The sequence below is a fragment of the Nycticebus coucang genome, chromosome 3 (genome assembly GCF_027406575.1).
Source record: "Nycticebus coucang isolate mNycCou1 chromosome 3, mNycCou1.pri, whole genome shotgun sequence".
NCBI lineage: Eukaryota > Metazoa > Chordata > Mammalia > Primates > Lorisidae > Nycticebus > Nycticebus coucang.
The window spans coordinates 36,665,364-36,680,720 of NC_069782.1; the positions used below are offsets into that span (position 1 = coordinate 36,665,364).

Below are 15,357 nucleotides of genomic sequence, written 5' to 3' on the forward strand. Positions count from 1 at the left end.
TCTAGAGGTTAAAAAAAAAATCTTCTGAAGCTGGAAATAAATTCTCAGCAACAAGGAATATATGCCCACTGCTTCTTGGAGCCCGAAATGGCAGTTAACTCCTCCAAACACCCTGGTTCAATATTACCTGACAGCTCTGGTATCTTGACATTTCCTCCTTTATCAAGTATTATTTTACAAGGGATTTCTTGTTATACAGAAGTAACATAAATCAATCTATAACAGAGGAATTTGTTTAATACATTTATTCTTTGAAGAAGTTGCACGATCATATTTCATTCACTTGTATGATAGAAAAAAAATCTTACTACTAAAACAGCTCTGTGGAGTCGGGTGCATGGTAAACCTATTTTGTTTTTTCAGAGGTTCATTCTTAGATTTTAATGTTAAATAACAACTATTCATTTAAGCTGCTCTCACTGAATATCTTGACCTTTAGCAATTCCACACACAGCAGCTTATTGTGGCATCCTTTAAATATGAAAAATAAGAACGTTTTACTTTGCTATTAAGAGAAAAACAAAAGAGTACTGTATGTTACATGGCCCATGAAATATTGGCGGTGTGCTCCTTGGCTTTCATTCGAAGAACGGCAATACTGGAAGACCTCCTTTCAAACTCTGGCTTTGTTTCAAATGCATGTCCATTGGTAGCCCCAGAAAGAAGAGAGTCAGTGAAAAAATTGTTGAGGGGCACGTGGCTGAATTGGTTCTGGTGGTTTGAAAACCCTGTGTAACTGGAATCTGTCCGAGGCGAGTGAGGATAAGGTGTCATACAGGAGGAAGTGTCACGTGGTAACATGCACGAGGTAACCACAGAGCCACCACTTGCATTTCCTGCCCACAAATTGTTCTGAATCTGGAATATATAAAAGAACAGATATTACATTTACACCCTCTTACCTTTGTTCTGTTCCTTTTGTGAAATCATATTGACTAGATTTGGAGAACTATTCATTGTTTGCCCCTGTTGGGTGCTCTGTAAATACATTCCAAGTACATGAAACAATGAATGAAAAATAATAGATTCCTCTGGTTTCTTATACTGTAATAGATCACCAAAACTCACATACTTGGCCACATAAAATATATCTGAACATGTCAATCTTTTGAATATTGTTTTTATGATCATGATTTTTAAAATAAACCTGGAACGTTTAGTCATGATTCATGACCAATTCTTATACTTAGAAAAGTAGTTTAAAATATGGTCTTAAGTTTAAAGATACTTTTCATCTTCCTAAATAAAAGAAAACAAATCCATTTATTTTAAGTTCTGAAGTTGGACTCTTGGTGTGGCCATTTTTATCGGAAACCATTGCTGATAAAAGATTGTTCTCTAAACTTATTTCTGATCAAATTCATTCTAGAAAATATTCTCCCTCTCCTTGCTTTTTGAATCCTATAGTGTTGAAGAAATAACTTTAAGAATCTGAGAAATATACACATGTTTAAACCTTTATTCTAAGATTTATAAATGGGATAGTAAATTTGAAACAGACATCTGACACGTGAACAAAGGATTCTAAAACATGGGCCATTACCAAACAACAGAAGCATAGATGAGAAAATTATACAAATATTAGTAAAAATATGTTATCTATGAAGTACTATATAACATCTTCTATAATAGGAAAGCCTGCATTATCATGTGCACCTAAAAAATTGAATTTCATACTATTAAATCTTTACAGAAAACAATTCAATCCAATACAACCAACCAGCACATTATTTCTCTCAAGTTATCAGCACGTAAAAGAAACAGTAAGTAGAATTTATATCATATGACTTTTAAGTGGGAAGTATCTCAGTCTTAGTAGACAAGCAATTTAAACAAGAAAAAGCCCAGTCATCACACGGGAAGCATAGCGAAAGTCCTGATGAGTGACAGGAGCTACAGCCTTTAAGATGTAATAAAATCGTATGCTTTTTCAAACACTATTATAATACATTTAAATGTTTCTACTAGAACACAGCAGCAATATACATGTTCATATCCAGATTTCTCATCTTTTAAAATCATAATAATCAGGATGAACTCATAGGTGATTGTAACACATACATTGTCCTATATTTATGTGTATATAAAGATTCTAGGTTAGTACACATAACCTCTGTATAGTCTTATAACACCCGTGCTTGAATCATACTTTCTATGACAATGTTTTTTCAATTAATAGTAGAAAATATATTAATAAATATTCTAAATCACACTGGTAGACAAGTTACTCTGTAACTCAAGAAATATCAATTAACTATATAAAAGTAAACCTTAAACATTCATTTTAGCGAGGGCTTCACTGATTGGAGAGATGCTTATATCTGCTTTGTCTTAAAAACTGGTTTCTTATATAAAGATATATATAAGCTGATTTAAATTGGTTAAATACAGAGAGAGGAGACAGCAAGAGAGACAGACACAGAGAGATGGAGAGAAATCTATGCATCTAGACATATGATATGTTTATTTTATTAATCCGTAAATCATAATGGGCTATGTCATTTTAATTTTGGCTCACTTTATATATCACACTTCAGCCAAAATATAATGATTGGTGTCGATGATTTCAGAGTTATGTATCTGATACCAACAGAAGAGCTATTAGTATAATTACTCTGTCAAACTAGGCCTTCTAACTTAATCTGTCAGATTTTTATCTGACAATCAAACCTTGTACTACATGGCAAAAACCACAGTCACATGTCCGACAAAAAAGTTTTCAGAAATGAAAGTAAATGTGCTTGCTTATTTTTGTTAGAAATAGTGAAGATAACATAGTGATGGAGAAAGACTACACTATTATTTGTTAAAGGATTTCTCAATTTATACATGGTGTTGCTAGAATTTGATATTAAAACAGTCCAGTCATATTCTAAATGCACAGAAATATACTCCAACTAGGTAAAAAAAAAAAAAGAAAAGTAAGGAAAGCTCGAGGAAGGTAATCTATAAATATAAATTAAGAAAATATTTTCTCCCTAAAGGAATTCCAATCGACCTTTAGACTGTTAAAAAAGTCTCTAGAGTCCATGATATAGGCAAGTAATTTTAGTTTGATCAGAACGACTCATCTGGACACATCAAGTATGCTAAATGCATTCCTTTTGATGAAAGAATATCCAACATATAGACATGTTTCCTGAGAAGAAATGATTGATAATGCAAATTACTATAGCAATATTTCAGGTGGGCTTGAGAAGATACTCAAATCTTTTGAAGACTTTGTCCTTTATTTCCATGGGTGGAGATACTCTCACACATTTTTCCTAATAGATCCTGGGTCCATAATGTAATATCTCTTCCTCTTTCCTACACCATCCCTGATTTGTCTTTGATTTTTAAATTTTTGATACATCTTTATTGGATGCTGAGGACCTTGTTGGTTCCCACATTGAAAATTTAGGTATAAATCATAAAAGTAAAGATCCCTGGTAAATTGTGACCTTACTTTCTCTGTAGCATCCCAGTGGATGTTTAAACATTGAATAACAATCAAGATCGTGCTCCTGGTAGCTAACAGTTACCAAGTAATTACCATAAGCCAGGCATTATTTTTACATCTTAAAAAAATACAAACATTTTTAATGGTTTCAGTACACTAAACAACGTGAGCTTTTACTATTCCCATTCTGTAGAAAAGACAGCTGAAAAACCTCACTCAAGATTGCAAACTCTGAAGGTAGAGTTGCAATAACATAACTAGTTTTATGAGTCGAAATTGCTTATTACTTATTCATAATCCCTCCTTGGTGTGCATTCATAGGCTTTCCTCTCTGCAAGAAAAACCAATGATCATTGCTCACAATGGTTTCAACCTCCTTGGGCCTAACATAGTATATGTAAAGTCGTTAATAAAAATTCATCAAGTGATTGAAAAATCTCTGAGAAAAGAAAATTTAGACCAATCCATCTTGCAGGTGTCAGCAAAATTTTGTGGACAAGTTATGCAATTGTATCTAAATTTTTTATTTAATGATCTGAACTCTAAAATCACCATGCTCACTAATCTTAACAGAAACGATGAAATTTACATTCCTATTGCAGTTACCTGGGCATTTTTAAAGTTTTTTTTCTCATTAAACACTTTTTCTCCACTATACATGCATCTCCTTGGAGATGCTGATTCATTTAACATAGGGCATTGCTCGAGGATCTGTATTAAAATAATGATAATGATAATAAGACACACACATAAGTCTGCAAATCAATTGAAATTAGGAAATACTATTGGAGTCCAGTTTCCTTCCGAATGTGAAAACTTGTACACCTTTTTGTTATGTCCTGTGATAAAAAGCAACTCTGCTCTAAAAACTTTCCATTTTTTTGGAGAGTTTTGTGCAAGTGAGCTGTTATCTTCCCCTACCTATGGCTTCTATTTATGTTTCTCAAAATGAAACAAAAATAAGTCTTTTCCCTCTTAGATGTAAAAATCTTAAAATGTCCCCAGGTGACTGAGGCACAATCCCTGTCTTTTCACTCCAGGTGCACTTCTCAAGTCTCTTTAACCATTCTTCTTACCGCCCGCATTCCAGGCTCTGATCAATTCAGTCATGTAGCTTTGGATGCATTTGAGGTTGTCAATATCCTTCACCGTTATCAATACACAGCATCGAGGACAGAATAATCATACCCTAGAGCACTAGAAATCTGTCCTAGACCATCTGCTTCTGTTAATATCAGAAGGCAATAGCTGAGCAAAGTTGTTTGAGCTCACTGTTTACTAAATCTACTGCAGACCAGGTGGGCTCACTCTGCCCCTTCACTTCTCTAACAAGTTAGGTGGTCATTTTTAAGCTGTTCTGGAATATATAAGACATATTATCTAAAACTACATATTATTTATTTGTCAACCAAAAAAACCATCAAAATCTTACTGACACTTTAAAATAAAAATTACAGTTATTGTTAAATTTTGGAACAAAAGAGCTGTTTTTTTTTTTTTAATAGGATAGCTAGTCTTCTTTTGGAACCATTCCACAGATATTACAATTTGGGGCATTTTGTAGGCGTTTAACTGTCTAATATTCATGGGCTTGACAACCAAAATCAACATTATTAAATAATACCCATATCTTTCTTACATGTGTTTAAAAGAAAAGACTAAGAAAAGACTGCTTGCCTTTAAATGTTTTTTTTTTTTTCCTTTGTTGTGTTTAAAAGGAGTGGAGAACCTAGAAATATTTCATGTTTTAATGTGCTCTGCAAAGTTTTTCAAAAAAAAAATTCTAGGGGTATGTTCAAAGTGTTTTCCAGGGAACTTAGCCAACTGCCTCCCATTGGCATGAATGGGAAGTTCAGCTGACTGGCTACACCCCACTTTGAACATGTGCCCCTTAATGTTTTTCTAACCAAATAAAAAGTTAACAATTATACCACAACTTTGGAATTTTGGAGGAAAGTTGTTTTTCTTGTCTGATTCATTCCAAACCGAAACTCAATTCATTTAATGTTCACTTTTCTTCCAAGGAATTAAGAGCAATAGAGAGAAAGCAGAGAGTAAACATATATACACACACAGACACACGAGTTCTTCACTGTGGATTTGTATATTTGTAATAAACAGAAGTAATAATTATCCTTATAAATGGAAAATGGTTTCTCATTTCCCTTAGAAACTTGCTATGGATATAGTCTTTGTAAACAAAACCATAAAGTCGATTTTAGTATTATAAATCTGGTGGATATTTCTAATAGATTTACTGATTTTATAACAGAGAATAATTTCTAATTTTTTTTTAAAATCCTTCAACGAAAAGTGAGTTTTCTAGTTTTTGCCTTACTTGCAAGGCGCACGATGTAAGAAGGAAAATCAAATGGTTTCATGGCAGCATTTTGTATTTTCTATCCTAAGGTTAGTGCTATTTAAAAGACACTCATCTATCAAATTTAATAAACATACTGAAAGACATAAAAATGGACAGCAATCTTCTTTTCATTTTAAAGCATCTCCAAAACAACTGATCACATAATATTTTTCTAGGTCTACTTAACGCTTTGTGTCCTCTCTACATAAACTGCTCCTACCTCCTGCCACCAACATCTGTAATAATTATTTTCATCAACACATAGACAAACACACACCATGTGCACATTCTACCCTGACATTCCATGCTCACCTACCTCCCTCTAGGAGTCACAAAGTACTTTGAAAGACAGAGATCTTTGAAAGACAAAGAGGTACCTGTCATGATGTTAGAGCAATACCTTCTTTATTAAAATCCAAAAGTTGACTTCAGTTTTTGCTCTTTGACAGAATGTTTACATTTCCTGACTTTTCTGTATTCTATTCAATATTTACCTCACAAATTTATTAGCACATTAGCACTGTGTAATTTAATGTACCAGATTTTTTGTATGATCTCTTTAAAAAAAACATTGGTTTCTGCAAAAACAGTTCAATTTTTTTAGGCAACTATTACATACTTCATGGCATGTCTCCTTTAAAATTCAGGGTGACAAAACATTGATAAGAATTATATGCTCAGTAACTTGCAGATATTTTTAGCTGTTGGCTAACTTCAGGGTCCGTTAACTTTTCAAGTTGCTGGCAGGGAGAAAAAGTGTATCTCTAAGTATTGAATTTGCTAAGTATTGAATTTGCTACCAGTGACAACACACATAGAGACTTTGTCTACCTGGAAAAAAAAAAATCCAACTTGAATTAAGTATTGAAAGGATCAATTTGCATATGCTTTAGGTACTGAGATAAAAGTGAGAGCACATTTTCCTTAGGTCTAATTTTCATCAAAATAAATTTAAGATGCCACAGAAAACATTAAGATTTTAGGAATCTATTTACATTTCAAAAATTCCTTAAGTATACTTTTCAATGCATAGTATTATAAAACTAAACTGATTACAAATTTATTCATCAGAAAAATGTCACATACTCTTGATTAGCACTTTGATTTTTTAATAAAATTCTGTTTTAGAAATGTATACAAGGATTTAGAACCAGTAAGAGAAGAGAGTCTTTACACAAATCACTACTAAATGAAACACTCATATAAGACTGATGATCTAAGAAATGAATGTCTTAACAGAAAAATAAAAGTGTTTATCTCTTGTGAGTGCAAAAATTGAAAGCACCAAGTTTCATATGAAATGTTAATGTCTGGAAATTTTAAGAATAACACCATATTCTTTTTCTAAGCCTGAGATATAAGAATGTTAATAAGAGTTTTTCTTTGTCTTGGTGTTGGCTGTATTCTTAAATTTTATAGTAAATTCGATTATTAAAAATAAGGTTTATGGAACATCTTACCATATATACTTTAACAATGAAACATTTCTAATCATCCCACTTAAGGAGGGAATAAAATAATAGCACCTAGCTTTTGAGATATGATTTATTATTGCCAAACAAGAATGATCATGGGATATTTTCAAAGGATGTGTTATCTTATTTTTTGCGTATTTTAATATGTGCATGATAACTGTTGATGGTTCACTTGTGCCTCATTTATTTTTAGCAACACAATTACCCTATTGAAATTTGCAATTATAAGGAACATTTATAAAGTTTCCTTAATTATAAATAACATAAATAAAATATGCAGATATTTTAATTTGCATAGAATATTTTTTATCGTATTGGGCGTTGAGTTTATTCTTAAAAACCTGAGTATAACTACTGATTTTATCCATCTTCCTTCTATATAAACTATAAAATCAAAATTTGATTTTTGTGATTTTAAAATCAACCATGCATTTGTAAAAAATTTACCTATTTAATGTCCCTGATTTCAAGTAAAAAATAAAATTCATAGAGACATGAGACTTGATAGATATGGCATGCCTATATTCTGGATTAAAGTACATCATAAGATTCACACTAACACTAATAGCACAAACTACAGACTTTAACTCACAGGTTTGTTTTCATAGACTTCTAGGCTTCAGTGGCCTAATTTCCTGCCTGGGTCTTCTCTACTCTCCTGTGACACAGTTTTCATACAGATTAACATCAGTACCTTGCAAAAATTTATTTTTACTTTTGCCTTATTTATTTTAGTAATTTATTTGAATTATTTGTTTACTTTCTTCATAAATAAAAACGTATTCAATGATTTTACAGTGGCCACCTATTAAAAGACATAAAAAAGCTGTTATTATGTACAGTTAAATCCCAATATTACATTTTTCTTTTTTTTTAGAATATTACATTTTTCAAAAAATAAGCCTAATTATTTTCATAAGCTAAACATAAATATACCTCACTTTTGGGGGATCATATTCTTTATCACTTTAAAGTTTTTGCATTTTCAACAAAATAAATACTAACATTTTAATTAAAAATTGAATATTTCTACAGAATAAAAGTGAACAGTAATATTCACCTTTTATAGCCAGATGCACTTTCCACCAAACAGATGCTGATAAAAAAGTTTCCAGGCTACACATAACTTGTTTTTAATATATGAAATATTTTATACACATTTATATAAACACTATATTAATACAGTTTTATCCCCTGTAAAAACTATATTTCTTTAGTAAGACATACTTATTATACTCCTGTGACTTTAAATATTTGTGTTTACAATCAGGGACAAATTGTGCAATATCAAGATGATTTGTTGACCAAATGATGGTAGTAACATTTTTGCCCCTCCACTCATCGTAAGAGAAAGTTCACTGTATCATTATATGACCACCTCACTGGCTGTTTCACAGATGTGAAAATATACATTACATGATACACAATTATAGCGATATTGTTAACAATTTTAGAAGATTTTGGTTGTTTACTTCAAATATTTGGGAAGAAAATACAAATAACAATAATAAAAATGTGATACTTTTCCCCCAAAGTAAAAATCGCTCCAGGTGCCTTTAAAATGTTCCAGTTCAGAGGAAGGAGGTAAGTTCCACATTCCTTATTTAGCTTAAGTAAACTTTAAGATTAGTGTAGACACGGGTGTTAAAATAAAGTTAGGATGAACAATACCTTCACAATCATTATTACATAAAAACTAGAATTCAATGTTTAAAAATTCTAGACAATTTATACAGATTTAATCTGCATTTTAAATTATGTAAGTGCCTACAAATTACCAATATCTTGAGTTTACGGCTTGGTGTTTCAACTCCCAGGGTTTTTTTGTCAAGTCATCAATAACAATTGAAAGCAAGATACTAAGTGGGCTCCTTTGTACATTTGGTAAACACAGATTAAGTGATGGTTCTCATTATAGAATATTATATTCTCATTATAGAATATTAAGTAATAGTCACTCAAAATTTTGTGGGAAAAATACTTCAATCCTTTTACTGAAATTTTTAATGAAAATATTTTTTTCAGGAGAAATAATTCTGGTGGGTTTAAGACATGCATATCCACACTTTCTCAAAGTTGCTGTATTTGGTTGCCCTAATTTAAAGAGGAAAGACTACTTAATTGCATTTGATCTTTCCTTAGATCCCTAAACAGTAAATTTACTGACAGATTGGATTAGCTTTCATGCTACAAGGTAAGAAGGCCTGTAAACAGCCTAGGTATGTAGGGAGGAAGGTACTTTAGAACAAAATTAGTAATGACTAATGGGCTTACGGAAGAATGGCTACTATTTAGCACATTATGTAACAGGCAATATCCTCAATATCCTAAGTATTTTGTATTAACTATACATTGTATAAACTGTACAGTGTATGAACGTGTCTCCTTACTTTATAAATGAGGGGAAATTTTCCAATGGGCTAATTCATTAGCCAAAAGTCAGCAAGTCAGACCTTGAATCCATGACTCTCAGACTGTGAAACCCTGTCCCTGGCTCTACTCAAATTCAACTCTATTGTACACAAACAATAGGCTCTCCTTCTCCTTTTTAGAAATCAACTTAATTCTCACAAAAGCAGAAATAAGACCACTACCACCACCATCGCCATCTTCACAATCTACAAAAAAACCACGACCATCACTAGCACCAACCATATCTCCATTTTACAATTAAAGAATTTGAAGATCTAGGAAGATGACACTTACCCAAAGTTACCTATCTACTACATGATAAAGTGAAAGCCCATATCGTCCAACCAAACCTAAGAACATGAAAATAATGTCTTATGCAAGAGGCAAAGGATGTCTATAATCCTCCAGAACAATACTTATTATACCTTAGTGGAAAATATTTTATTCGCTATAATTATTTTTAAAATGCTTTGGTTTTGCTAAATAATAAACACGTTTGTACCTAATATCAATAGATTCTTGCTATTGAATGTCTATGTAATTTGCTAAACATTGTAGCAACAGAAGAAATGGATCATCTTTAAAATTTTTTACATTATCAACGGAGAGGTGGACTTTTTATACAACCCACCACCTGGTCAGTGAGAAAATCATGTGCTGATGGAGGGCAGAGTCCAGAGTATTCATGGAGGAAATAGGGTTGAGGTTAGCAGAGGGGATTTCAACACGGAAGATTCTTCACAAGCAATGAAACTGTTTTTAAAAATGCCACATCTCAGGGAAGGGAGAGGGGAGGAGGGTAGAGGGAAGGGGATTGGTGGGATTACACCAGCGTTGCATCTTACAAGGGTATATGTGAAACTTGGTAAACGGTCTGTGAAGCTAGTGAATGATGCCCCATGATTATATCAATGTACACAGCTATGATTTAATTAAAAAAAAAGAAAAAAAAGTCACATCTTAAAGAAATTAATGAGCTAAATCACACATTAATGAGCTAAATCACACATTATTGTTGCCAAATAATAACTGTTACCTTGGGCCAAAATAAAGGACTTAATAAAAGATACTATTTTTTGTATCAATAAATCAAAACATACTTCCTTGAAGTATGTTACTAGGGACATCCCATCTCTCACTGTGTGGTTGCTAGCAAATATGAACAAACTTAAGACAAACAATATCTTAAAACAATCTATGATATCTTTATGCTTTTTAGATGTTTTATGTTATTATAAATATTAAAAAGGGAAGAATTTTTGCTTTCCAGAGCGATGTGATGTTTTAGGGCCAACATTGTATTATTTCATTGTTCAATGATGAATGAAGCAGGTAAAGAAGATAATGTTATATAAAAAGCTCTGGGCTTCTGAACTAATAAAACTTGGGCTCGAATTAAATGAGTTAATGCTTATAATGTGTAAGAAGGGAGAACAGCATGTGGCTGTAAATATGCCTCCAACTATTAGTTATTATTTTTATTGTGATGGTTATTACTACAATGTAATGAAGACCAGTGCAAAAACATATTTATTAAAAAATTTCAGAAAGTATTCATTACTATTCTAAACTAACATATGGTATATATAAATACCTTGATGCCAGAGATGATTATCTACACTGAGCAAGATTTAGGAGAGCATTTGCTAAACCATCTCTGCTTTTCATGTATTTCTGTCTTTATTTTTGCTTTCCTGCCAAATTGTTAATTTTTTAAATTTTTGTCCTGTCACCAACATTTTCTAATTTCCAACTTTCTGTTATTAACACTTTTTCTGTAATTAGTAACAGTAATTCAATTCGATGTATTATTTCATTGAGTTGTTGGAGTGTATTCCTGTCCCTATTCCTCCCATTGTAAGTTTCTATTTTTAAGACATGATTTTTAAAAAAGGTCCCTTTAGATTAAACCTAGGAAGACATGATTTTGGCATAACTATATACCAAACTAACTAAAAAAATCTACTGCAATTTTTAAGCTAAAATACAATATCCCTTGGCTATATCTAACATCTACAGTAGGAAACTGGAGACACTTGATTTCAGAATTTTTTTTTAATAACAAAACATTAAATGGCTTACCAACACAGAAAAGTACTATGCATTTTACAGTTGTAATTTTTATTATTATTCATGAATCGCAGGCAACAAAAATAATTTTATGGTTGGGGGTCACCACAACATGAAGAACTGTATTAAAGGGTTGCGGCCTTAGGAAGGTTGAGAACCACTTCCGTACTAAAGAAGAAAGAGTATTCAAAGACAAAGGAACCAACAGCCAGGGACACGGAAGTGAAAAACAGAAGTGGGGTTTAAAAGCAAAGAAATGAAGTGTAAAAGCATACAATGTCGAAAACCATATTTCATAGCCAAGTGTTGTGGGATAAACTTGGTAAAATCCTTTAAGTCCGTATGAATAATGTTCATAAATTGATACTTTATTACACCTGAAGCCAACACAGTCAAGTAGTTCAAAATCACATCAGATAAATTCTTTCTCTATTTTTATTGTTATTTCATTTGTCCTGTGTACTTTTCCTGCTCCCCTGAACTAAACTGTAGACTTGAATAACGAAATTCAATACTTACACTTCTTTGGTAATGATTTGTCAATCATTCAAAAACCTAATTTATTCACCTGGAGAGAAAGTTCGGCAAGGGTTAAGGTAAGTCAAGTGGGAGCCAAATTCTGGCCAAATCCAGGCTTCACCACTGATGAAACGGAGTAATGACCTCACCCCTCTGTGCCTCAGTTTCCTCATCTGAGAAATGGAGATAGGTAGTAACACATACCACATAAGGATTACATGAGATAGGATATGTAACCTGCTTAGAGCAGTGTCTGACATATAGTAAGAGCTATAAGTAGCATTAATAAGTGATGGAAGACAAGAGCTCATAGCACTTGCAGCATAGAGAGTGCACCTTCTTGCAGCATTTTGATTAGAACCCAACTAAGGCACTTAAAAATATTTGGTGACCAAAATTTTGCCTTCCCTACAATGGTAAGTTACCAGAAGAATATTCATGCTTTCAAATAGGAAAAAAAAAATAATAAGGTAACTTATTTAAGATACATTTTAAAAGAGAAATAAGATTCTTCCAATGACAGGTGGGTATGTGATGTTTACTCAAAGGGTATATATGACATTGGCCTTCTAGCAAATCCCTAGGAAAAAGGCTTCCCTGTAGCAGACCTTTAGAGACCGTCCTATAAGGAACCATCTATATGATAACAAACTAATTCCTTCAGGCAATTGAGCCTTTTTCATAACTTTTAAGATGAGGTAGTTCAACAACGTAATCTCTAAGGTTCTGTTTAACACATAACATTAATATATTTGGTGGGTTTATGTAGAACAGTGAAGTTCCTGACATGAACTTCAGTGTCTAAAGGTCCCGAAGGTCATAAGAACACAAGGGAAGAACAATATGAAAGGACTGAATTTGCACTCACACTCCTGGACAGTTGAAGGAGAAGAAATCTTTATGTTTGGAGCTGAGATGATCTAGCAACTCAGTTACCAAGGTATTCCTCCGGGACACATTTCCTCTGTGTTTTCACAGTGGCTCTAACAATGCAGACCATTAAATAACAGAGCACGAGGCACAACTTGCATTCTTTCAAGTATCAAATACAGTTCTGAATATCATTATTCAGTATTAGGAAAAAGCAACACTAAAGGAATTAGAAAGACAAAACATTTTATTTATATGAATTACAAATATGAAAGAAAAAATATACACTCTAAATTGGGAAAAAAGAGAACAGAATTTTCTAACACTTTCTGAAATGAGGCTAGAGAGTTTTCATTAGGAAGGGAAGTGTTTCTTATACATGATTAATTTTTAATATCATGTCTAGTACTAATTTTATTTCTGTTTTAAGTCATAAAGGACCAAATTAGTCCTTCAGACAACTTCAAATCTGAAAAGACAACATAGGAAAAGAGAAATATTTTTAAACCAAGGGCTTAATAGGCTGTATTTGACACCAGGTTTTAGCACAGTTCATAAAAATAACAGCCACAGAGATTGCAGGCCAGGCAATCCTTTATTTATAGTATTTTCAACAGTCAATGAAGGAAGAGAATCTGAATAATTAAAATGTAGAATAAAAGACTCAGATCATTAAATGATACTATTTGATTCTCTGCAATGTTCAACAGAGTTCAAAACAATGAGACCCTGAAATATTTTTAAATGAATGATTGAAAGAAAATAATATAGTAAAATAAAAATCTACCAAACATGAGAAAGTCTCTTGAAGGTTAAATTTTCATTCTTGACTACTGTATTAAATATAATGAAGCCTACATTAACCATTTTAAGAAAATACAAATCACATTTACTTTTCTTGATCAGTATTCTGTTTACCATACCTGTGGGTAGCTGTCAGTCCTTGGTAAAACTGATATGTCATAGGTGGCAGCAAAATGGCTTTTAGCTTGTTGTATTTGACCGTAACGTTCCCTTTTTCTCCACTTGGCCCTTCGATTTTGAAACCAGACCTAATATTTTTTTAAAAAGTAAAATTTTGGTTAAGAAATATTCGATAAAGCAAATATGAAGTTGAAAGACTTCAAAGCAGAAAGGTAAACAAGGTCAACAAAATTACTACTAAAGGAATTTCTTTATGTCAGAAAAGGATCCAAATTTACTTTCTCTTGTATCCTGACAAGTGATATGTCCATGAAAAAATGTAATTTAAGAGAAAGAGCCAGGAGACTATGAACAATTTTATTTGATAAGTATAAGCTTCTATATTTTACATTTATGAAAAACAAAAAGGAATTAGATTATGTGATCTTAAGGACTCCTTCTATCTCCATATAATCATGAATAATCTTCCTCTAAGAAAGCCTGCAAGTATGGGAGACATTTATCCTATAATTTAGATCTAGCCAATCTATTACCTAGTTAATATCTGGGTCTATTAAAAATTATCTTTAAAACACGTAACAAAGTAAAGACTCTTCTTTCTTGTGCTTGTGCTTATAATCTTACACATCTCATAAAATAACTTTATAACAATTTCCACATAATATATCTAAGCCATATGGCAGCAGTGACAATATTGTGGCCATTTAGAAACAGAGAAAAATAAGATTACATATATTGAGATTGATAAAGATGATCGGTAAAACAGAACCATCTAAAATTGACCTATGGTTTTAAAATACACATATGTGCTTATTACATAATTCATGTCACTTATTTATTTTCCCTTATGAGAAATCCTCAGATATTTTCATAATCATTTCTCCAATTAATAGATAATATAAGTAAAAAAAAGAAACAAGAAGACAAAATTAAGTGTCAAAAAAGTTAACGAAGCCTCTACTGGACCACTAACCTGCCTTCTACAATTTCTCTATCTATTAGAAGTTCTTAACATAAGAACCATCTTTCCCAGAGGGCTTAATACCCATTTATTTATACTTATAGCACGCCAAATCTTCATTTGAACATCATGTGTTAAAAGGAGATACCAAAAATTACATTCAATATGTATGCAGACTTTGATTTTGTTGAGTGAACATCCCATGAGCAGCTTTTGGGAATCTCTTCAGTCTCCTTAGACAGCTGTGTTCCAAATTGATAAAATATTTTAAAAAGAAACTAGAAATGAAATATAAAGATGCAGGTTGTAAAAAGGCTTACAT

General features: G+C 32.1%; 1 protein-coding gene across 2 annotated transcripts in view; it reads right to left on the reverse strand.

The window, feature by feature from the left end:
* Window positions 1-230: 230 nt before the first annotated feature.
* Window positions 231-15,357, reverse strand: part of LOC128582307 (ALX homeobox protein 1) — a 234,209-nt gene continuing 219,082 nt past the window's right edge. For both annotated transcript variants that reach the window (XM_053586068.1, XM_053586069.1), the window contains 2 exons: window positions 14,074-14,202; window positions 231-858 (listed from right to left, as the gene is read on the reverse strand). In XM_053586068.1, coding sequence (XP_053442043.1) covers window positions 538-858; window positions 14,074-14,202 — 450 coding nt within the window. In that variant the 3' untranslated portion in view covers window positions 231-537. The remainder of the gene's footprint in view (window positions 859-14,073; window positions 14,203-15,357) is intronic.